Source organism: Gopherus evgoodei, chromosome 5, assembly GCF_007399415.2.
Source record: "Gopherus evgoodei ecotype Sinaloan lineage chromosome 5, rGopEvg1_v1.p, whole genome shotgun sequence".
Taxonomy (NCBI): Eukaryota; Metazoa; Chordata; order Testudines; family Testudinidae; genus Gopherus; species Gopherus evgoodei.
Genome location: NC_044326.1, coordinates 98,410,965 through 98,434,865, shown reverse-complemented (window position 1 = coordinate 98,434,865; position 23,901 = coordinate 98,410,965). Strand labels below are relative to the sequence as shown.

The window sequence follows — 23,901 nt, the reverse complement described above, 5'->3', positions numbered from 1 at the left end:
AGATGGTACAGAACGGCTGGTAACCGTCCTTATCATAGCAACTGCGGGCTGAACTCCATGAGCCCCCACCCTTTCATGTCTAAAGAAAAGATTCTGTACTGCCTGGACTATCGTAGCAGCTGGAGGCTGCCTCCCCCTCATTTTATCTCACTAAAAAGTCAGTGTTTCTTATTCCTGCATTCTTTATTACTTCATCACACAAATGGGGGGACCCTGCAACGGTAGCCCAGAAGGGTTGGGGGAGGAGGGAAGCAACGGGTGGAGTTGTTGCAGGGGCACCCCCTAGAATGGCATGCAGCTCATCATTTCTGTGGGATCTAACACGGACCGGCTGTGCTCTCTAGTTCTCTGATACACTGGTTCTCTAGTACACTTGCCCCATAGTCTAGGCAGTCCTGACTCTATTTTTAGATACAACATAAAGGAGGGAATGACCCGGGGGGTCATTCCCATTTTCATCTTTGCGCCCCGACCTCAGCGAAGGTCAGCCAGGAGCACCCATGACAGCAGCAGACGGTACAGAACGACTGATAACCGTCATCTCATCGCCAATTTACAGTGGCACAGCAGACGGTACAGAACGACTGGTAACCGTCTCTGCTACCTTGCAAAGGCAAATGAATGCTGCCGTGTAGCACTGCAGTACCACCTCTGTCAGCGGTATCCAGTACACATACGGTGACAGTGACAAAAGGCAAAACGGGCTCCATGGTTGCCATGCTATGGCGTCTGCCAGTGCAATCTAGGGAAAAAGGGCACGAAGTGATTGTCTGCTGTTGCTTTCACGGAGGAAGGAATGAGTGACGACATTTACCCAGAATCCCCCGCTACACTGTTCTTGCCCCATCAGGCATTGGGATCTCAACCCAGAATTCCAATGGGCGGGGGCGACTGCGGGAAATATGGGATAGCTACAGGATAGCTACCCACAGTGCAACACTCCAGAAATCGACGCTAGCCTCGGTACATGGATACACGCCACCGAATTATTGTGCTTTGTGTGGCTGCGTGCACTCGACTTTATACAATCTATTTTACAAAACCGGTTTATGTAAAATCGGAATAATCCTGTAGTATAGCGTACCCTGTGTGAAAGGGGTTGTATAGGGCTTGCTGCAACACCAGTTCTGAAGCTTTATTGGTTCTTGTAGGGCTATTAAAAGTTGAGAAATGGGATACTTTGTCAGGTAGTTGTATCCAGATAGAAAGCCGGACTTCATTTGGTACCTTTCTAGCTGAGTTTATTGCAGGTTTTTTCAGGTCAGTAATGAACATTTAACATTATGGGTCCAATTTTATTACTACTACTACTGTGATTTAGGTGATGATCACTGTGGTGGTGTCTGGGTGTAATCATAGAATATCAGGGTTGGAAGGGACCTCAGGCGGTCATCTACTCCAACCACAGGACCAATCCCCAACTAAATCATCCCAGCCAGGGCTTTGTCAAGCCTGGCCTTAAAAACCTCTAAGGAAGGAGATTCCACCACCTCCCTAGCTAACCCATTCCAATGCTTCACCACCTTTCTAGTGAAAAAGTTTTTCCTTACATCCAACCTAAATCTCCCCCATTGCAACTTGAGACCATTACTCCTTGTTCTGTCATCTGGTACCACTGAGAACAATCTAGATCCATCCTCTTTGGAACCCTCTATCAAATTGCTCCTCATTCATCTCTTGTGCAGACTAAACAATCCCAGTTCCCTCAGCCTCTCCTCATAAGTCTTGTCCTCCAGCCCCCTAATCATTTTTGTTGCCCTCTGCTGGACTCTTTCCAATTTTCCCACATCCTTCTTGTAGTGTAGGGCCCAAAATTGGACACACTATTCCAGATGAGGCCTCACCAATGCTGAATAGAGGGGAATGATCACGACCCTCAGTCTGCTGGCAATGCTCCTACTTATACAGCCCAAAATGCCCTTAGCCTTCTTGGCAACAAGGTACACTGTCAACTCATATCCAGCTTCTTGTCCACTGTAACCCCTAGGTCCTTTTCTGCAGAACTGCTGCCTAGCCATTCGGTCCCTAGTCTGTAGCAGTGCATGGGATTCTTCCGTCCTAAGTGCAGGACTCTGCAGTTGTCCTTGTTGAACCTCATCATTTTTCTTTTGGTCCAGTCCTCTAATTTGTCTAGGTCCCTCTGTATCCTATCCCTACCCTCCAAGCACTGTGATTAAAATGGACAAGTCCCACAATTAGATATTGTATCTCGTACAACTGGGTTCCCCATATATTTGAATAATTATTTATTTCTAGGTACTACAATAGGTCCTAGCCAAGATCAGGATCTGACTATACCAGGTGCTGTGAAAATGCACTACATCAAATAAAGGATTGCCTTATCTGGGTTGCTGATTGAAACACATCAAAATGTACCTGATAGATTTTACATTGGACTGTATTATCATCATTTTGATGGACAGTTTGTTGCTCAGTTGGGGAGTGCTTTGATCCTAGAATCACTCTCAAAAGAGTCACCTTTTCCTAAAACGACTGAGGTCACAAAGTTGAAACAAGCAACTGTAGATAGTGTTGTATGAGAAGGAAGGAGAGTGAGATCAACAGACACAACCCAGAGAGGTGGGACTTGCTTGTGAAAACTTTGAGGGTTTCAAATACTGATTGAAATGAGAAAATGTCCATTATTTCAACACAGATCTCGGGTTTTTGACATTTTTGCCATAACTACTCTACACTTACTCTCTAACGTTTGCCATGGCAACCCTATAGCCATAAATTAATCCTCTACACTAGAGGTGGGCTGGCACGTTGTGCCATTTGCAGCTTATGGCTCAACCTGGGAGGAAAAACTCAGCCTTTGATACATTGCTGGAAGGAACTGGGGCTCCAGATGTTGTTACCATTTTAAAAACAATCCATTGTGTTGGATTAATTTCCCAGGAATGCCTGAACTGGATGAGTACACGATGGAGAGAGTCATGGAGGAATTTGAACAGCGATGCTATGACAGTATGAACCATGCTATTGAGACTGAAGAAGGGCTGGGGATCGAGTATGATGAGGACGTTGTCTGCGATGTTTGCCAGTCCCCAGATGGGGAGGATGGCAACGAAATGGTGTTTTGTGACAAATGCAATATCTGTGTACACCAGGTATAGCATCCAGATGTAGAGGTGGGAGTGGCCTTTTGGGAAATTTACATGCTGGTGCTAAAGGCAGGCGATGGGTGGTTACAGAAATATCTCAGAACTATTACTGTTAAAGACAAGTTTAAACATAACAGGCCAGATTCCTCTCTAGTGTAACTCGTTGATTTTAACTGAGTTACACCAGTAGTGAAATTGACCCATGGGACAAACTCACAAGTGATGTAAATGTAGGTTATACATTAGTAAATGTGTACATTTACTACATTACATGCTGAGAGGGCAAAAGGGGGGAGTGTAGCAGGAAAAAACAACCAATTGTAGGTTGTAAGAAGATATAAGATTAAAATGGGGGTGGTGTTGCTTTATCTAACAGCATCTTGTACCCTCTAGCTGGTTGCTTTTGTTGCTATAATCATGCCCTTTTTGCTACTAAGTTTGTCCATTACACTAGTTTACACTAACACTACCATCTGCATTCCCAATGAATTTGGTCCAGTTGGTTTTGTTCCACAGATTTGTCTGCAATTTTTTGGTTTGGTCCCTCAGTTTCCGCACACAAGCCATGTGATGCCCCGAAGTCCTCTTCTTTGGCAGTATATTTGCAATACCAATAAATTTGACTGAAAGGAAGAGGAAGTCTGAAAAATGATGACCTCCATCCAACCAGTAGGAAACCAGGGAGGATTTATATAGTAGTTTAAACTTAATTTGTTATCAAGCTTCTTATTAACAGTTGGTTTGTTCCATGTTGGGGTGACTCTGAATGAAGCAGACCAGGGATTTGACCCTGCATCTCTCACATGCTAGAGAAGTGCCCGAACAACTAGATTATTCTGGGGACAAGACAGCATGACATGTCTTTCTGTGGAAAGTAAACAAGCCTTTCTTTGTTTGCATGGAAGAAGGAACAGATATGTTTGTAACACATCTGCTTCCTTGACTGCTCCATTGTGAAAGAGACCTTGCTGTGGATCTTCTTTCTCTCTATCCCTTAAAATGTTTGCTTTGTCATTAAGCAGTGGGGCAGCTGTGATGTTTGATAAGCAAGGAACATTTATTTTTCTTGCTCCTCGGGCTAAAGTTACATAAATGTATTTGCATGTATGGTGGGGAAATGTATCTTTGAGTGTGGCACTATGGTCTAAGAGTTTAAAATTGGCACATTGATAAATCTGTAGCCATTCTGTCTTGAACTGTGATCACATCAAATCTTACAAGCTAGAAAGGGTCAGAACTGGCAATAGTTTGGTTGTAGGTCTCCATAGACACTGCCAGTCTACTATAGGACATGATGTTAATCATTCAATAGATGTCACTTTACCCAATGAGTAAGAATTGAACTATGCCTTGGGGACATCTTTCATGTCATCTCATTTTTCAGGTGAGATGCAAAACTATTGTCCTATCATTTGTGGTCTTTAAAGATCTCATGGGACTTAATAGCTCCACTGTCCTGGCCAACGTCCAGCTCAGATATCTAATCACTCACACAGCTATCTAAATTTCCCTTTCTGTTTAAGTTGGTTAATATATTCTTCACTTCCTGTCCTAAACTGTTGCGTAGTGTTGTTTGCATTGTTAAACAGCTGGAGGTGGCTCCCTTTCAGTGGTGGGAAAAGTATCTGTGTATAATGTGTATATGGAGTTGCTACATTTGTAAAAGTACCTTGCGATCCTTCAGAACAAAATTGGCAACATAAACGTAAGCTAATATTATTATATAGCATGCAGTCCCATAAAGGGTTTTGAGGTTAGCAAAAAGCTAAATGTAAATCAGTTAATACTAACAGGAACATGCTGTTATTTCCTTTTTCTTCCCCTCCTTTATAAACACGAGTACAGGCATGTTACGGAATTTTAAAGGTGCCAGAAGGCAGTTGGCTTTGCCGGACCTGTGCGCTTGGTGTTCAGCCAAAGTGTTTATTGTGTCCCAAGAAAGGTGGAGCTATGAAGCCAACTCGTAGTGGGACGAAGTGGGTCCATGTTAGCTGTGCACTCTGGATTCCAGAGGTGGGTGTTGATCCAACTGATGTACCTATATTCAGATTCAGAGCAATCTTGGCAAAGGACAAATCTGCTCATAACAACCATTATAGCAACAGATATCAGATTTTAACATCCATGCAGCATTTGTTGTTAGGGAGTAGAAAAAAATAAAAACAGGGAAACATTCATTTTCAATTAAACATAGAGGACACAGAGTCTGACAGGATAATACATGATCTATAAGAAAAAGGTAATTACATTAGCTCAGTGAACTACAATACAAATGGCTCATAGGTCTAAAAAAAGGACAACTGCTGGGAAAGCTAATTTAGTGAGAACACAAAGTAAGCACTGTTTGTAGATGGAAACTCAGAACCTGGGTAAGCGAGTATTTGGATAAACTGGTAATTCTTGAGAGTTCTGGCATTCAGAATGTTCATCCTTTAAAATCACTTAAATTGATGGGATTTGCATCAAAGCTGTTTCATTTTTTAACAGGGAAGAAGTTTTGAAACTAGATTTTTCTCTCTTTGTAACTGAAAAACTTGGAACATATTAAATTGGCTCATTACCAAGCAATGAAACAGATTCCTCATGCTCGGGGTGGGACCTACAAAGGGACATAAGTATTACAATGTGATCCACAAAGCGTGCCCATAGGTGCCTAGTCTCCCTGTACAATGAATGGGGATCCATAGAAGCCAACATGCTAGGTGGGGAGACACCTAAGCTAGCCAGTGGGAGATGAGGAGTGTATGCTAAGCATGCTTACCGGATTGGGCCCTACATGCAAATGCCTCTCTTCCTCTGGTTCGTGGATCACTTTGCGGCTTCGGCGCGAGATAGGCATCCAGACGCCTAGAGCAAGGCAGCACTCTGCATGCTCAGAGGCATAAATACGGGAACTCTTACCCTGTAAAACTTGGGTGCTGAGTGAGTTTAGGTGCTGCATGGTTCAGTGGCAGTTCTGTGGATTGCAGTGGAGCCAAAGCTGGGACTTAGGTGCCTAAGTCTGGGGTTTAGGCACCTAAATATGTTCTTGGTTCCCACCCCTTCTGCTTATCTTTCACTGTATGTTTTTCATTCTGATGCTTAGGTGAGTATTGGCAGCCCAGAAAAGATGGAGCCCATAACCAAGGTCTCTCACATTCCCAGCAGTAGATGGGCATTAGTATGCAGCCTTTGCAATGAGAAGATTGGGGCATCCATACAGGTAATAAACTAACATCAGTGTGTTTGTTATAGATGGAAATGTGCATTCTATAGAACCTCCCTGATTCCCTTCCCATAGTTTGCACAGAAAAATGTTGGTCTCTTCCCACATCTCAGCAGTTTTAATAGCAGGTAATGTAGGGAGATTATAGTTTTAAGGATTCCTAACTTTTACAAAATATACTTAGGTGTGTTTATCAGAACACTGAACTTTAAATAATAAAACTTGAATGACCATACTTGTTAAATGAACAAAATACATTTTGTGGTGCATTCTCCTTGCTTTTTAAATAGCACTTGTTCATTTGCTTGTTATTTTGCAAAAGTGAGTAATTTTCTGTGGCCAAAATATTTAAACTTGGATGCCAAAAACGGTGTGCTAAAATTTACTTGCATGTACGTTCAAGATGATCGTCAAAGGCTCAAAGAGAAGTTAGACTCCCAGTTCCTCTTGAACATCTTCCCTCTGATGAGCTGCTTGATTTTCAGAGATGGTGAACACTTGCAGCTAACACTGAAGTCAATTAGAATGTGAATGCTCAGCACTCTTCATGATAAGGCAGTGAATCAGGTGACTAAATATGGATTTAGGCCCCTAACTTTAGATACCACCCAACTTGAAACATTTTGGTCTATATGTGTACCAGGGATTAAAGTGAATTGGTCATGTCTGCTGTTGTTGGTAAGGAAGGAGTTATACTATCGTAGTCTTTTTGATTTGATAAATAATCAGATGTTCTCATTTGTTGGTCTTTTTAGTTCAGTTATGAGAATTTCTGCCATTGAGCTCCAGAGTAAGTAGGAAAGGAACAGTTTGCATGCTTAGAATCTGCTACAAAATGCAAATGAACCATGAGCCACAAGCAGAGGAAATACAAGGCCCTTCTTCAGCTGGTGATGAACAGCCACAAATCTGGCAGGTTTAGGGGGTGGCTGACTTTGTAGATATTTTGTATTCTCTAGAATCAAAGCTTCTGGCCTTGATTTTCCCACTGCCTTGCATCTTACAGAATCATTTACACATCTGTAATGTAGCTGTCAAACACTCACATTTTGATGTTTATTCTCACTTAGCACAGGTGTAAATGACTGCACAAGGTGCAAGGCAATGGGAGAATCAGGCCCAGCGAGTTCAAGGAAATAACTATCTCTATGTACAGTAAAGAATTAATCTTTTGCTGTGTATCCAGCACTAAAGCAAGAACACCGATATCTTGCTTCCTATCACCAGTTCGCATTTTTGGCAAAATTCCAATATGGGTCATATATTTTCTAATTAATTTCTCTCTAAAATTTCAATGGGATATGGATTCTTCACTTATTGTAAAATGTTCTGTGGTGTTGCACTATGATGTTAAACAGTATTGATCTGCCGCACAGTTATCTGCATTTCAGAAGTGAATGAAAAGGTTCCTTCTGTATAGATTACATCAGCTTGTGAAATTTATAAAGCACTTTGAGATCCTTCAGGATACAAGACAATATGTAGATGTTATGTTAAGGGGTGTTATCTCTGAAAGCAGTTTTAGAATATGTGGAGATCTACATTACATATTGCTTAGATCTGAATCTTAGTTCTATTGGTATCACTGTGAGAAGGACCACAGGTGCGTTTGAATGCATTTTAGAGCATGTAGTGTCCTGCTTTTGCTGGGGAAAGTAAGGCTAGATGACCTAATTGTAGGCAGAGTTGTGCTATCTAATAATTAAAAAAAAAAAGTACATAGCAAAGTGCTTTGAAATGAAAAGTAAAGCTCAGAGTTCTGAGTTTAGATCACTGGATCATCCCACTCTCTTCCTTGTTCCTTTTTCATTGAGCCATTGATGGCATATACTGGGAAAAATAGTTGTTCAGCAGAGGTTCCAGTGAAACCTTTCCTTCTGTCAGAAGCGTTGTTTGCTGTTTCCACTTCAATTAAGGTATGAAATAATATACATACAAAGTAAAGAAAGTTAATCTGTCCACTGTAGTTTAATAAATAAAACAGTCCTGTCCTCTGCCTCTTGGAAACTTGAACATAATGGAGAGATCAGATTATTTTGTCCCCCAATACTTGTTTGAGGTAACTCTGCAGTTTCATACTGAATACAGATTTTTTTTTTGGTGTGTTTTTTTTATGTTCTTGCTCTGAAAACCTCTGTCTTCTTAAATAACAGAATGGGATGATATGTATGCTGTATAGTTGCCACTTTAGACAGTCATACATTTAAAAAAATCATTTGGAGAAATACTTTTGGTTCCATTTTTCTGTGACATCATCAAAGAGTATTAGGGGGGCCTTGTGATACAAGAAACATGAATGCGAGAGTATTCTCATGGCCTCCAAAAACTTAAAATTTGTGCTGTCAAACTTGTAGATAGCAGGAAAAACACAGAATTTATGAAGTGTGTAATAAAAAAGGTAATCAACTGAATGAGTGGAGGGAGAAGAGGCAGTTTCTCCAGATACGTTTTATATTATGAGATGTTCACACTAATTTAAAAAGCAAGCTGCTTGATGTGTGCATAGGGATGGGCAGAAAGCAGTTGCTGCAAGCTGGGAAAAGCAAGACTGCATTTTCTTCCCAGTTCAGATTTCCTTCAGATAAGACAAGCTTTCCTCTCTACTCAACAGAACTTTACTTTTGATACAAGCAAATTATTAAGAAATCATAGTAGCATGGAATTTGCTGCTAAAAGCACTTCTTTTATGTTGTTTAATATCCAACTGTGCTGCTGTTGCTCTGTTTGTCCACAAAGCATTTATTTGGAGGAGGCAAAAGGGCAAAGAGGGTTTCAGCATTTTTCCTATCCCTTCTAAGTATTGATTTTATTAAAGAACATTTATCTGAAACCTCTGCAGTTTAAACTCTGTAGTATACATTTATCTGACATCTGGCTGCTGAGTCAACCTGGGGAGGAAAACCCAGAGGAGACAGATACTTGGCTTTGTTACAAAGCACTGTATAAATATCCTGCTGCAGTGTATTTCTCTTTAAGGTTAGATCACTTGAGTTAAGTATAGTTTAGTCCTGTCATAGTTAATGTCTGTGACAGTCCTTTCCACTTTTATTTCTCTGTGTTGGGGACAAGGGTCCAAGTCAAGGGGGGATTTTAAAATTTTTTATTTTTCACTTTGCAAAAGAAAGTTACAGTTAAAATCAAGTGCTTAAAGCAGTTTAGCTCTGTGGTGGCTGCATTCAGTGGGAGATAGGAGAGAGCTTCGGAGATGACATATGCTAAATTGATGATAAAAGAAAAAATCCCACCCGGCCCTTGCTTTTTAAGTAGCACTTGTTCATTTTCTCATTAATTTGCAAAAGTGGCCAGTTCCAAGTGCTGTGAGAGATTTTAACTGAAGTATCAGACTGGCTGGGAGCCACAGGGTATTTCCTCTCTGGAGTGCTAGCACAGCCAAAGGGGATCATTTTGCCTGTCATGATATTGCTTTAAGTGACTGGCTCCAGTGATCATAAGAAACCTCCTTTTGTGGAGTTGCTCATATTGAATTGTATGATAAGCCTATGGAGAAGTTAATCGCTCATGTCTGCTAGACCACTACATTGTTGCTTGACCTGACAGCATTAAATTGCAAACCTAATAGTGAGAAAGTACTTAGCTTATATGCAAAACCCAGTACTGTGGTGTATTGTACTGCAGTTGCACTGGTGTAAGCATTGATCTCAAAGGAGTCATGGCTGTGCAGGTATTTTGTGCATAGTGTGAGACTTTTTATTTAAAACGTTTGTTTTTTAAAAATTTTTCTGCAGTGCTCAGTGAAAAACTGCCGAACAGCTTTTCATGTCACATGCGCATTTGACCGTGGCTTGGAGATGAAGACCATCCTGGCGGAGAACGACGAGGTCAAGTTCAAGTCATACTGCCCCAAGCACAGTTCCACCAAAAAACTGGATGACGAAAACCTCTGTGAAAACACCAGCCAGGAGAATGAGAATGGGACACAGGACAGCTCCCCTTGTGCCGATATAGAGCCCTTCCACAGCCTTGATCAAAACCAGGAGGAGGCCCACAGGGTCAGTGTCCGCAAGCAGAAGCTCCAGCAGCTGGAAGACGAGTTCTATACATTTGTCAATGTCTTGGAAGTGACCAAGGCCCTGCGGCTGCCGGAAGAGCTGGTGGAGTTCCTGTACCAGTACTGGAAGCTCAAGAGGAAAGGCAATTTCAACAAACCCTTGATCACCCCAAAGAAAGATGAAGAGGACAATCTGGCCAAGCGGGAGCAGGATGTTTTGTTCAGGAGACTGCAGCTCTTCACGCACCTCCGGCAGGATTTGGAGAGGGTAAACCAATGCAAGCTTATGCTTGTGAGGCGAAAGTGCTGTGTTTGGTTAGCTGAGTTCACAGCCTAAATCAGTGATAATATATTCCCTTGGTTATTGCCATAGAACGTGGGCAACCAAATTTTGTTCTAACCCAGGGCTGTGAAGATTGCACTGCATTTGTTTAGAGCACAAAAAGTTGCAGCTATCTTTTGAACAGAGTGTGTCAGCCTGCAGAGGTGACAGGTCCTGGCAGTTAGTGCCCAGTTTCAATCTAAACAGCTTTGGATATGTTAGACTAGATGACCCTTGCAATCCCTTCTAATCCTAAAATTCCATGTCTGCACTATAGCTGGGAGTGAGCCTCAGAGCACAGGTAGATAGACTCTCACTAGCTCAGCTTGATGTAGCATGCTAAAAAATAGCAGCGTGGATGTTGTGGCTTGGGTGTCAGCTCAGGCTTTCAAGCCCATGTGACTCTGGGTCTGAGCTCAGGTGGCTAGCCCTTGTCTCCACTAGTGCCACAACATCCACACTGCTCTTTTTAGCACACTACCTCACAAGTCTATCTACTTGGGCTGGGAGGCTTGCTCCCAGCTGCTACGTAGATGTAACGCTTTGTGGACTGAACGTCAGTTTTGGTGACGTTTTGGGCTCTATTGCAGCCACCTCTGGGTAATATGTTTTCAGTATCACAAGTAGTTAGTTTGTCATACTTTCTTCTGGTAACACCTGCTGCTGATGCACATTTTTTCAAACAAACAAAACACCAAATCACAGTCTTTCCTTGTGTCTTTGATGTGGAGCTGGCTTATTTTTACTTTGCTAATAGAACAATGTGATGTCAGCATTTCACCAGAAATATGTGCATAATATTTTGAGGAGACAGTGGCATGCCATTGGGTTGGGTTTTGAATGTTAAAAAGTATAATTGAATGGTATCAGCTTGGTGTTTTATCCTTAGTACATGTGCCTTAACAGGATCTGAAACTGAACCTTTGCTCTTAGATTAACTGGCAAAGAGAGAGATTTTTTTTTTAAGGCCAGAGGGACTATTATGATTATATAGCAGGGGCGGGCAAACTTTTTGGCCAGAGGGCCACATGGGGTTTCAAAAATTGTGTGGAGGGGTGGTTAGGGGAGGCTGTGCCTCCCCAAACAGGCAGGCATGGCCCAGCCCCCGCCTGCATCCAATCCCCCCTGCTTCTTGCTCCTGACGGACCCCAGGACTCCTGCCTCATCCAGCCCCCCCAAGCCGCTGCCCCATCCACTCCCCCCACCTGCTCCCTGACTGCTCCCGGACCCCCTCACCCCTAACTGCTCCCCTGCCACCGCATCCAACCTCCCCTCTCCTTCCTGACTGCTCCCCCCGGGACCCCTGCCCCATCCAACCACCCCTTCTGCCGGCGGTGCAGTGAGCTGAGGCTGCGAGGGAGGGGGAACAGCAGGGGAGGGCCCGAGGGCTAGCCTCCTGGGCCAGGAGCTCAGGGACTGCAGAGAACAGGCCCGTGGGCCGTAGTTTGCCCACCTCTGTTATATAGTATGGCCTCCTGCATAACACAGGCCATACGACCTGACCCATCAGTTCCTTTATCAGGTCAAAAAAACCTTGTGGTTGAACTAGAGCATACGTTTTAGAAAGATATCCAGTCTTGATTTAAAGAGTTCAGGTGATGAAATCTACCCCATCCATTCATAAAACTGTTTCAAGGCTAATTACTCTTATTAGTAAACATTTATACCTTATTTCAGTTAGAATTTTTCTAGCTTCAATTTCCAGTCAATGTCTCTTATGCATTTTGTAGTATCAGAAATCTTCTGTCTCCATAGGCACATAAAGGTGTTCAAGTCTCCTCTTAACCTTCTCTTTGAAGAGCTAAATAAGTTGAACTTAAGTCTGTGTGTTCTCCAGACGTCACAAGTTATTCTTGTGTCATATTTTGCACCCTCTCCAGATTTACAATATTCTTTTAAAAGTCTGGACACATTATTCCAGCACTGGTCACGCAAGTAATAGTGCCTCTTGCCTCCAACTTGACATTCCTGTTTATACATCCAAAGGTTACATTAGCCCTTTTAACCCTGGCTTGGATTGGTAGCTCATGTTCAGTTGATTATCTTCTAGTCTGACTCCAAAGGCCTTTTCAGAATTAGCACTTTTCAGGATATGGTCTCTCATACTGTACATGTGATCTATGCTCTTTGTTCCTAGATGCGTGACCTTGCTTAACTTGCTCACCCAGCTTCACCCAGCTTACCAAGTAAACTAGCTCTGCATAGGTGACTTGTCTTCTTCATTATTTACAACTCTGCCAGTTTCTCCGTCATCTGCAAATGGGACTCAATACAGGGGTAACTGGATGAAATTCTGTGGCCTTTGTTATACAAGAGGGCAAACTAGATGATCTAATTGGAGTCCTTTCTGGTCTTAAAATCTATTAACATGATTTTAAATTTTCTTGGAGGATATTGATAAAGTATGATTAGCACTGAGCTGAGAACCTATCTCTGTAGAACCCTACTGGAAACAACTACTCATGGATGATTCCCCATTAACAATTATGTTTTGAGATCAGTTAGCCAGTTTTTAATTTATTTAACATGCCATATTGAGTTTGTTCAGTGTTAACCTTTTAGTCAGCATGTCATGCTGTAGTGAGTCAAAAGCCTCAGAGAAATCCAGATCTACTTCATCAACTAAATGTGTAATCTCAGAGAAGTTTGAGTTCCACAGAAAGATAACACAACTGTGATGATGGGGCATATAGCTCTGCAACCTGCTGGGACCTGACTACGAGCGTTGGACCCAGCTTGGGTGAGATAGGAAAACTGCTAGCTCCTCTTGGGCTCAGGTGTGTTGGTTTGCCTCACATTTACCTTCCTGTGGGATCAGCATAGTAGCAGTAACATGCCTGCTTTTGCTGGCTGAAACCATCTCTTTGTGCTGTGCACTGTGGAATATGTGCCTCTTGTTTTGCAGCAGGGGTTGGTGGACAGCAGGCACACGGCATGCAGCTGCTACCATGCCAACCTCATGGCAGGAAGAGGAGAGCCAATCCCACACTTTGGTGACAATGGCGCAGACTCAGGTTCGGGGTCATGTGGGTTTGGGTCTACGTCAGGCCTAAAAATTAGGCCAGAGCCTAATGGGGAGTTTTTCTATTGTGATATTTTTGTGTGACTGTCCCAATCAGCAACAACATCAAGAAAAAATCCTCTACCACAGAAATAAAAAAAAAAATATATATTTTAGAAAACAAACGTTCTTCAAATATGTGTCTGTGGATCCCACTGTAGGCACTCATGCACGTGTGATCAAATTTTCTTTTGACTACCAGTGTCTTTTGGTGCCGTGTGTGCCACCTCATGCTCTTTCAGCCTCCCTCAGATCCCTTTTACTGTCCATGGCAATGAGATCAAACTTAGCAAGTGTCTGATCCACTAGTACTTAGCTCGGACTAAACTTCTGCAAAACCTTCTGCGAATCATTAGAACCACACCTGATCTTCTGTTTTGACCAACATGAACTGACTACCAGTTTTCTGGACTGAACTTCTCTGGTCAGACCCTTTTGTCCAGGGTTTCTCTAATGGCAGACTCAAGACATGGGAGCTTCAAGTCTTGTCCATTCTGTGATAGACTATTCCCCCGAAGGAAGGATACAATAGGCATGCCTTCTGTCTGGAGAAATCATACATTTCAAACACATGACAATATGTTTATTCCCTTCTCTGTGAGGACTCAAAAGTCACAAGTTGGAAGGCTGAAACTCCACCTTCTGTAACAGTCCGTGGAATATCTAATCAGACCCAAGAGAGAAAAGCTCCAGTATCTAATTATTGGACAAGCCAGCATCATCATCTGCCCCATTCAGCAGACAAGCAATGCTTAAGACCACTGTGGAGAACACAGTGCCAAGAAAAAACCTGGCACTGACATTGGCACCAAAACTGATCTGCTTTAATATGGAAGCTGGTATCACCATCTCAGAAGTTGAACACTGAAAGGGAATGCTCTGAACACTCAAGCAGAAGCTCAAGAAGAAGCATAGTGTCCTCTGATAAGGACAAACACAGCAAACCCACCAGAGAAAGTCTTTCAGGTCCTCACAGCATCACGGATGAAGATGAACAGACTGTGATGCAAAAGATTCTGCCAGCACTAACATTGACCCCGAACTTGGGATGAAGCTCAGGCAGAACCGTCCATGCCAAGACATACACTAGCACCAACACAGATTTTGATACTGAAAGCACCTTACACACTGGTGCTGCCCTTACAGGAAATCTACTCTTCACTATCACCGGAGCATACATTCTCCCTGTCATTGAGCAGGGAACCTTCCCCTCTAAGATTTGCAGTTGATACTGCTGAGAGACGTATGGGCTAATCCTACAGGCCTCAACTTGTCAAGACTCCCTTTCAAAGATTTCCTTTTGAACCACTGTCTGAGTGCTCAATATACCACCAGTATTACTATCAGTCAGTCCTGTGGCCATTACATCAGCCATCTTATACTTCTTTTCAAGGGGACAAAGTGGTGATGAAAACTACACCTCAATTTCATCCCTGAGGTGGTCTTGGAATTCCGCCTGAATTAATATAACACCTTACCAATTATCTTCTCAAAACTGCACTCAACGCTAAGAAAAGCAACTGCATACTTTGGACGTCTCCAAAGCCTTGCTCTGTTAGCTCAACAGTACAAAGCCTTTTAGATTGTCTCCCCCTCTCAATATCTGGCGTAAGCCACGTCATCACAGAGACTCACTACATGGCTATCACAGTGCATTTCCACCTGCTGTCAGATGGCTGGTTAGTGTCTCCCTCCAAAAATCAGTAAAAATTTCACTAGGTCACAGGCTGTATCATCTGCTTCAATCTCAGATCTGCTAGGCAGCTATATAGAGTGATCTACTGTCTTGTAAAACATTGCACTTGACATGGCAGCCAAATCAGATGCCAAGTTTAGGAGAGCAGTACTACAGTCTCTGATTGACTGCAGCTGAAGTTTCTCACTCACACCATCCTTGGAGGATACTGCTTGTCAGTAATCTATAGTGGGATCGACACTGACTACAACAGCTCAAAGAACAATAGCTATTTACTCTACAGTAATTGTGGTTCTTTGAGCTGTTGTAGTCAGTGTGGATCCTACACTCTGTCCTCCATCCTCACTTTTCTGAGTCCCCAGCTATCATAGGCTTTGAATTGTGAGGGAAATGAGGGTGGGTCATAGGCAACCTCATTTTATGTTCTTGCATGGACAAACACACAAGGAAGTACAGAGCGCATGCACAGCCCTGATGGACAGTACCGTGGGGAAAAAAATTCACTCTCGTGCATGAAGTACATGTGCTCTTATAGTGGGATCCACACTGACCATAACATCTTGAAGAATCAGTTACTGTAGGGTAAGTAACTATTCTATACAGAGCCTAGTGAACAATTAATAATTTGGTTTCACTTCCAGTTCTTTCAGTAGTCATGCCATCTGTCATACAGTGGCATACATAGGAGCCCTACTGTATGTATTAATTGACCCAAATGAGACTAAAATGGAAGGTTCATGAAGGACACTCTTACAACAACCCAGATTTTGACCCTATAAGCTATTAAGCATAATTAAAGAAGTGTGTGTATGTATATGTATCTAATAGCAGAGAGATGTGGTGTGGTCCTCAAAGATCCCTCATTTCTCCTTTTACTTCCATCTCCAACTTCAAAGACCTCATGTTGTGGCTCACCTTCTCTTTATGCAGCCAAGGTTCAATAATTCTCTGAGCATCAGATATGGTAGAGGAGGACACTTAAGAGTGATACATTGCCTCTACAACCGATTAGCTAAGGAGCAAAAGACAAACTGGGTTCTGATCAGGCCAGCCTGGTACAGTTTATAGCTTTACTATCATGAAACTCAGTGACAATATTATTTACATTTTCTAGGTTCGGAATCTGACTTACATGGTGACCCGAAGGGAGAAGATTAAGAGATCTGTTTGCAAAGTCCAGGAACAGATATTCAACCTCTACACAAAACTTATGGATCAAGAAAGAGTTCCAGGTATGTTTCACAGATTTTATCATCACATCCAAGCAGAGGATGGCAAGCAGTGGAACAGAATGGTTTGGCTAAGGCAAGGGTCTCAAACTCAAATTTACTTTAGGGCTGGTGCCAGTCATCAAATCCTTCCAGCGGGCCAATAATGTCACTGAAAATGGTGTTCAGAAAAGAAAATGTTTATATTGTATTTTTTATTTCGAATTTCTTAGAAATAATAAAACTGTCATACGACGTTATACAGGTCTTCGCCTGCCAGAGAGTTTTTAGTGTTGGCCAGACATCTGGCAGTGCTTCAGTTCTGTCTGTTTGGCCTCAGTGACTGAGCAGTTGAAACCTTCAGGATTGCAGCAATGTGTGCATCAGATAGTTGTGTCCGGTATTTTGACTTTTTTATATTCATTGTGGGGAAAAAAGTGATGGTGCCTTCATGGCTGACTCTGTCCGGCAACTAATGATGCTATCTCCATGGCTGACTCTGCTTGGCAACTAGTGATGGTGTCTCGGTCTCTCCCCACCCCACAATCAACCACAATCAACCATCTTTAATATGTTGTAGCTGAAAATTTAGAAAATACTGGCTCTTGTTCGTTAGGGGTTTCTTCCTCCACCTTCCTGGTGCAAAGTGAACTAAACAAGAATATAAGGAAGGGTGAGCTTCAAAACAGTAAGTAGACCTTAGCCCAGGGGTCTCAAAGTCCCAGTCCACGGGCCATCTGCGGCCTGAGAACCAACTAATGATGCTACCTCCATGGCTGACTCTGCTTGGCAACTAGTGATGGTGTCTCGGTCTCTCCTCTGTGGGTCACAGTGGGGAGGTTCTCAGGCCGCAGATGGCCCATGGACTGGGACTTTGAGACCCCTGGGCTAAGGTCTACTTACTGTTTTGAAGCTCACCCTTCCTTATATTCTTGTTTAGTTCACTTTGCACCAGGAAGGTGGAGGAAGAAACCCCTAACGAACAAGAGCCAGTATTTTCTAAATTTTCAGCTACAACATATTAAAGATGGTCACATGAGAAGCCATAGAAATAGATAAGTGGGCCTGAATTAACCAGCCACCCTGTGGGACTGAGTGGCTCAAGGGATTGGAAATGGAATGAAGAGACTTGCGCTTTAGTTCACTGCTTCAAAACCTTCCTAAATTACTATAACCAATTTTTTCCTAATATTGGTAGTTTTGTGGGCAGGGACTGTCACCTATTATATGTTTGTTTAGCACCCAGGACAATGAGGCCCAACCTGGGAGTGGCGTTTAGGAGCTGCTGCCTTATAAACATTTAATAGTAATAGCTGGTTGGTGGTCTCAGTCCATTTCATAGTGGATGGGTGTCCCCAGAGCTGACAGGCACCCTTATCAGAAAGGCCCAGCACTGAATGGGCATGAAGAAAGAACTCCCGTTGTTCCTAGAGGTGTTCTTTTCAGGTCATGGTTGAAGCCCATTGGCTTGGGTGTGTGCAGAACCTTTATGCTGTTATAGTTCATGCGGAAATCACACTTCTCTGAAAATGTTTGACCGATTATAGCTACAAATAAGATCTCTGTAACTTGGATCTACGATTTTGTCCCCGTTTGTTTTCTTTGTATTTTTGACAACACTTTCTGTGGAGTCAGCTTCACTTTTCCCCCCACTCCATTTGTAGGTTTAGTATTTTCTCATGTTGTTTATACTAGTCTCAAACAACAGGGGAGAGAAAACATTTTTAAAAGCAGAAGGAAAGTGTGTGGATAAAACCACAAATATTGGCAATATGGATCCAGCAGTAGCTGTAGTCAGTTTTTTTAAATCGATTAAACTTCAGGTTGACAGAGTCCCTTTAAGAACTGATTTTTTACCAATAACTCTGTAACATCTTTAAACAGGTTTTCATTTGATTTAATGTTGGCTTTCCTTGGATATTATGGATTATTTTCTGCATTGCCAAGTTCAGATTAAGAAAGGACAGTTATTATTCTGCTTGTCATGGTGTTTTCCAAATGTATTTGTATTCCTTCTTCAACAACAACAAAAAGCATAAATACAAGAAAAATCACATCCCTCTTCATTTGCCTGCCAAATATTTGACTTTCTGTCCTTCCCAGATTAAACCCTTTCTAAAACACCATCAAGATGAACTCATCTTTTGGACCCCATCTGGAACCACTGTGAATCTATTGTTTTCTATTAAAATCAGTTGGAAGGTCTACATTTCAGCACATTCTGCTTAAAACCAAGCAAGTTGCTGTGATCTATCAAATGAAAGGCACATTTCTACTACTCCAAAAGTGACTCATAGAGAGAGACTCAATTCAGTTTTTGACTAACAGTCCTTCTGAATGAGTCTCTGAGACAGTGGTTTTAAAGGCATGAATTCTGATGGGGCAGCAAACTGATGTTAAAAAATCATTCCCAGCGGTTTACTGCTCACTGAAAATATTTGCTTCTCCAGCAGGAACATGCTACATTGAAAAGGTTAACTAGATTATCCTTAAGAATTTAATCATTAGTCAGCTGTACAATCAGCTAGTAGAATCATGCATGATGACACATGTGGTAGTTTGTCCATTTAAGTGAAGATGCTTTTTTCCCAAAGAGTTTAATCAAGATTGGATATTTGTCTAGAAGACGTGTTCTAGTGCAAACTCAGCTATTGGACTTCATGTGTTATGCAGGAGATCACAGTAGACAATCACAGTGCCCCCAAAATCTGAGATACACATTAGCTATAATATCTATAGCGATATGGAAATTGCATCTAAATATAATTAGACCTACAGTAAGTAAGAGTTACTGAAGGCTGATCAGTGTCAGACGTTATGATAGCCATTAAATGCTGGTCACGCTCCAGCATAATTAAAACAAGTTGGAGGCAGGAAAGAAAAATCCAAAAGAAGAAATTTAGGAGGTAAAAAGCAGCAGTTGTTATATCAGGGAAGTGATTTGCTTTGCCTGAACTGTGAAGTAATTCTCTGTGTTGCTTTTAGGTGTGCCTTCCTCCTCCTCCTCAGCAGAAAACATGGTGTTGTTCAACAGTCCACCTTTGGGTCCTGATGCTCCCAAAATAGAGGATTTGAAGTGGCATTCTGCTTTCTTCAGGAAGCAAATGGGCACTTCTTTGACACACACATTGAAAAAATCACACAAAGGAGACAGAGTAAGGAACAGCTCTGGAAGTGACAGAAAATCCCTGCTCAAGCAGCCCAGCCGAAGGGAAGGTGTTGTGACTCCAGGTAGCTTTTTAAACTTTGAAAAGGCCTTTGCAGAAGCACGCATTGTATCAGCACAACAGAGAAATGGGATAGTTATGCCAGACCACAGGAAAAGAAGAGACAATCGTTCCTCTTATGAGGTAATCAAGGCAGAACTGAAGGAAAAGCCTTCCAAGCACAGCCACAAGCCACTGACATCCACAGAAGTGTCTCAAAGGCAATCAGAAAACAAAAAGTCTGCAAACCATCCAGGTGGTAGGTCAGTACCTGGCACACGGAGGGATATAGTGCCTAAATGCAATGGATCCCTCATCAAAATAAACTATAACCGGCCTGCGGTTAAAGTGCCTACTACACCCACAAGCCCAGTGAAAAACTGGGGCGGATTCCGAATTCCAAAGAAGGGGGAGAGACAACACCAGGGAGAGATCCAGGAGGAGACCTGCCACCAGAACTCTAACTATCCATACTTGAGCATGGACAGAGTTTTGCCTAAAGACAGGGCAAAAAGCAAACTAAAGACAGACAGAGAGAATGATGGGTATGCTCCTGATGCTGAAATGAGTGACTCAGAAACTGAAGTGGCTGAGAAAAAATGCAGACAGCAAAGGCTTAGTCCAAACAGCACTATCAACAGGAGGACAGACATTATTAGGAGAAGTATCCTCGCTTCCTGATTGGACAGTAAGACACATCTTCAAGCACCATGGTCAACAGAGGCACTGCCTGCAAATCCACTCTGCATTATTTATTGGTGTGAGAAGGGGGTTTTAGACATGGCTACAGATTGACAAAGAGATCACCAGTTACCCCTGAGCTGTATAAACGTTTACGTACACTTAAGACTATGATTTTGCCCCTGTACCTGAGTCCTTATAATCTGTTTCTGTGAGAAGTTTGAACCTCTTTTATTTGCAACTTTCTTGAGGAAACAAGATGACATCACTATTAAAATGGAATCTTTGGTGGAACACTAAAAGAATTCATTTAACATGTGGGAGGAAGGGGAGGTTGCATCTGTCTCCCTTTAGCAAAACAGCACTGACAAGAATTTTTCCCTCTCCCCAAAAGCACAAACTGTTAAATTAACTAGTGTGTTCTATATCAAATATGGTTATTAAACTATCCAGCATTACTAAATCCATTACAAATACTCGCTTTCCTTGGACTGTGGCACGTCTTTTAAGTCATATTTGCCTGCAGAATGTTTTTGTTGTATTAGAGTTCAGTATACATGGCAGCTCTAAATCTTCCATAACTCCAGAGAGTTTACATGTAAATACATCCAACAGGTAGTCAGTTTTAATCACAATTATTGAAGAAAAATGAACGGGACAGGTTAGAGCTGCAGCTGCTTAGTGATACAACAGTAACAACATGAACAGACCCAGTCTGAGCACAGAGCTATAGTCCTAAGCTCTTCAGTTCTGGGGAAAGAAGATAGTTCGTCCACTATCCAAAGGGACAAATTTATGGTCTACTGCATTCTGTGGAACAATCCACAGAGCAGCTTTAGCATTATCCAGTCACCTATCCTCCAGGAATATGATGACAATTCAAGTGGGTATGACTAACTTGAAGGCACTAGTCAGCAGGATTTCCCAACGCCAGCCACTTATGCACTAATGATATGTACTGGGAAATCCAAGCATCTGACACTAAAGCATTACTTTAAAGAAGGACAAATATATATATATACACACATACATATATATTTTTAAATAGAATAAAAAGGAAAGGCAATAAGTTGTGATTAGCTCTTTACATTCAGACCAAGTTAAGGTGATTTCATTCTGTTCTGGACTAGAATTGATGAGAGAGGGAGCTCACAGTCTGATTACATAACTTTTTAAAATAACTGCGAATGGCAATAACTAGTGAGTAAGCTATCAGCAATAACATTAACAGTACATAGAGAGACTATTTTGTTTGTGCACTGAATAGAGTGCACGTGTATCGTAACAATGGATGTTATAAGAGCCTGAAATGTTTGGAATGCTGCATCAATGTAAGGCAGGCACAAAATAGTTGAAAGAAAGTTTAAGCAGAAATTAGTTTAGAAATATGGGCAGATGGAAGAATCCCTTTTTCTTTCCCTCAACCTACTGCTATCAATATTCAGTTACATAATACATTTTAACATTTAACCCCTTCTCACTGGAGCAGGGAAAGAATAAAGAAACATTAGAACTTTGCTGTTAACTTTTAAGTCTTCCAGAGAATTCAGTTCACAAAATAGGCTTATTGACATTCCATCTTGCTATGCAAGTTATCAAATAATTAAAAACTTCAAACAAATGCTTCCCTATCATTAGTTCTACCTTTTAAACTAAATTGAGACATAATCTTTTGACACTTAATGGAATAATCTTGGGAAGGGGAAATGTTTGTATTGAAACGATACTTTGTGAAACCTTGCTGCTCCTGAGAAAGCAGATTTATCTCATGACTTTGCTGGTCACATTAACTTGTTGTTGCACATAACAAAGGAGGAATGGTGGATCTGAGTCACACAGAGATTCACTCTTGACATGACTTAAAATATTAAAGTTCTTATTTGATTAAAAATAGTTTTTTTATTGGCTATGGGAGAAGAGGGAAGTACGGTTGATTTCACTTTTAACTTCAGCAACATTTCTAGATGAGGGCTAAGTTTATTACTGTAAGGAGGTTGTGATATAAAGAATTGTTTGTCAAGCCATAAAAGGAAGAAAAAAAAATTGATTCTAAGCAAACATTTAACCTCACATCAGTTTGAAAGAGGTACCTAATTGATTTGCACTATTATGAATGCTAGCATTGTGAGAAATATTGCCTTATCTGTTTTACTCCCCACACATTTAGGTTAATAAGCTTTCTAATGTTCCACGTTATGCTGAACCAAATAAAATGCTTTCCCCAAACTCTTAATTACAAAAAAGCTACAAGGCAAGCTAATTGCAGTATGACCAGCTGTAAAAGTTAGTTTCATGCCAGGCTTAGCACTCACCAACAGAGGAGTCATAAGTATAGCAGTAACAACCCAAACCCACCCCTTGTGTTTTATTGGTATGGAATCATTCATTCATTTTTTTTTTTTAAGCTTTACCTTTCCTTGTGCAGATTGACCAAGCAATCTCTTTGATTATGATTGGTGTATTATGTCAAAATGTAGGCTAGTTAAACTTTTGTAAAGTTGCCTGGAATGTCATTTGTTAGGGTATAAACACACACAAATCTAAATGAAAGGTTTATTCGTGTCATGTGTGCAAGTCTTAATTATTTTAAAAATTTGAAAAAAAATTGTCATTACATTTGTAAAATCTTGTACAGAAGATTTTTCACTATGTGCCTAGCTTTGGTGTCCATTCAGCTAAAATTAAAAAAAAAAAAAGGTGCATGAAGAGAAACAGATAGAATCAGAGATAAAAAGTATATGTAGAGATGACTATTTTATATTACTTGGCCCAATCCTGTATTTATTTTACCCCTTTTCTGACGTATTTATAAAGATCTAGTTGAAGACAGCTGTATTTTTTTGTTAAAATATTTAGTAGAATTGTGCCTTTGTCTGTATGTGAATAAATGCTGTACATTTTGCAATAGACTGGCAGTGTTCAATTTTAAAATCTCCACTTCTGTCCATTCTTTTCAGGTTTATATACCACATTCATTGCCATGATATCTAAGCAAAGTTAAAATAAACATCATGCACGTACGCACATATGCTTAACTTTAAGTATATAGGCTGTCTTTTTGCAGTAAGCTCATCATGTGCTTTAAGGTAAGCATCATGTGTTTGCAGGACTTGGGACCACTGTGACCAACAATTGTCACGTTTGGTGCCTAGTCATAGATATAGCTTACCAGTAACAAAACGTTATTACATATGTCTAGAGTGATATGACTGTAATACTTACTTAGTGCTTGCCATATTTTCTTTCTTACGTGTAGCATTAGTAGTCAAAGTTTTTGAAACTGGAAGGCAGCTGAGGTGCACACAAAACCAAAGATATAGTTCATTCTTTCCTGTATTGGTTCTGGAGTGCCAACAGTAGTAAAACATTATTTTAATCATTAAAGGTCAGAGTATGACCCCTCCTT

The 23,901-nt window shown here is 41.4% G+C and overlaps 1 protein-coding gene across 5 annotated transcripts in view; it reads left to right on the top strand.

Annotated features, from left to right (window-relative positions):
* JADE1 (jade family PHD finger 1) overlaps positions 1–23,402 on the top strand; it is a 66,126-nt gene extending 42,724 nt beyond the window's left edge. For 3 of the 5 annotated variants that reach the window (XM_030564099.1, XM_030564101.1, XM_030564100.1), the window contains 6 exons: positions 2,902–3,113; positions 4,953–5,120; positions 6,193–6,309; positions 10,059–10,589; positions 16,515–16,632; positions 19,594–23,402. In XM_030564099.1, the coding sequence (XP_030419959.1) occupies positions 2,902–3,113; positions 4,953–5,120; positions 6,193–6,309; positions 10,059–10,589; positions 16,515–16,632; positions 19,594–20,495 (2,048 nt within the window). In that variant the 3' untranslated portion in view covers positions 20,496–23,402. Of the gene's footprint in view, positions 1–2,901; positions 3,114–4,952; positions 5,121–6,192; positions 6,310–10,058; positions 10,590–13,548; positions 13,658–16,514; positions 16,633–19,593 lie in introns of all 5 variants that reach the window. The other 2 variants (XR_004000593.1, XM_030564102.1) reach the window with 2 other exon arrangements.
* Positions 23,403–23,901: the final 499 nt, after the last annotated feature.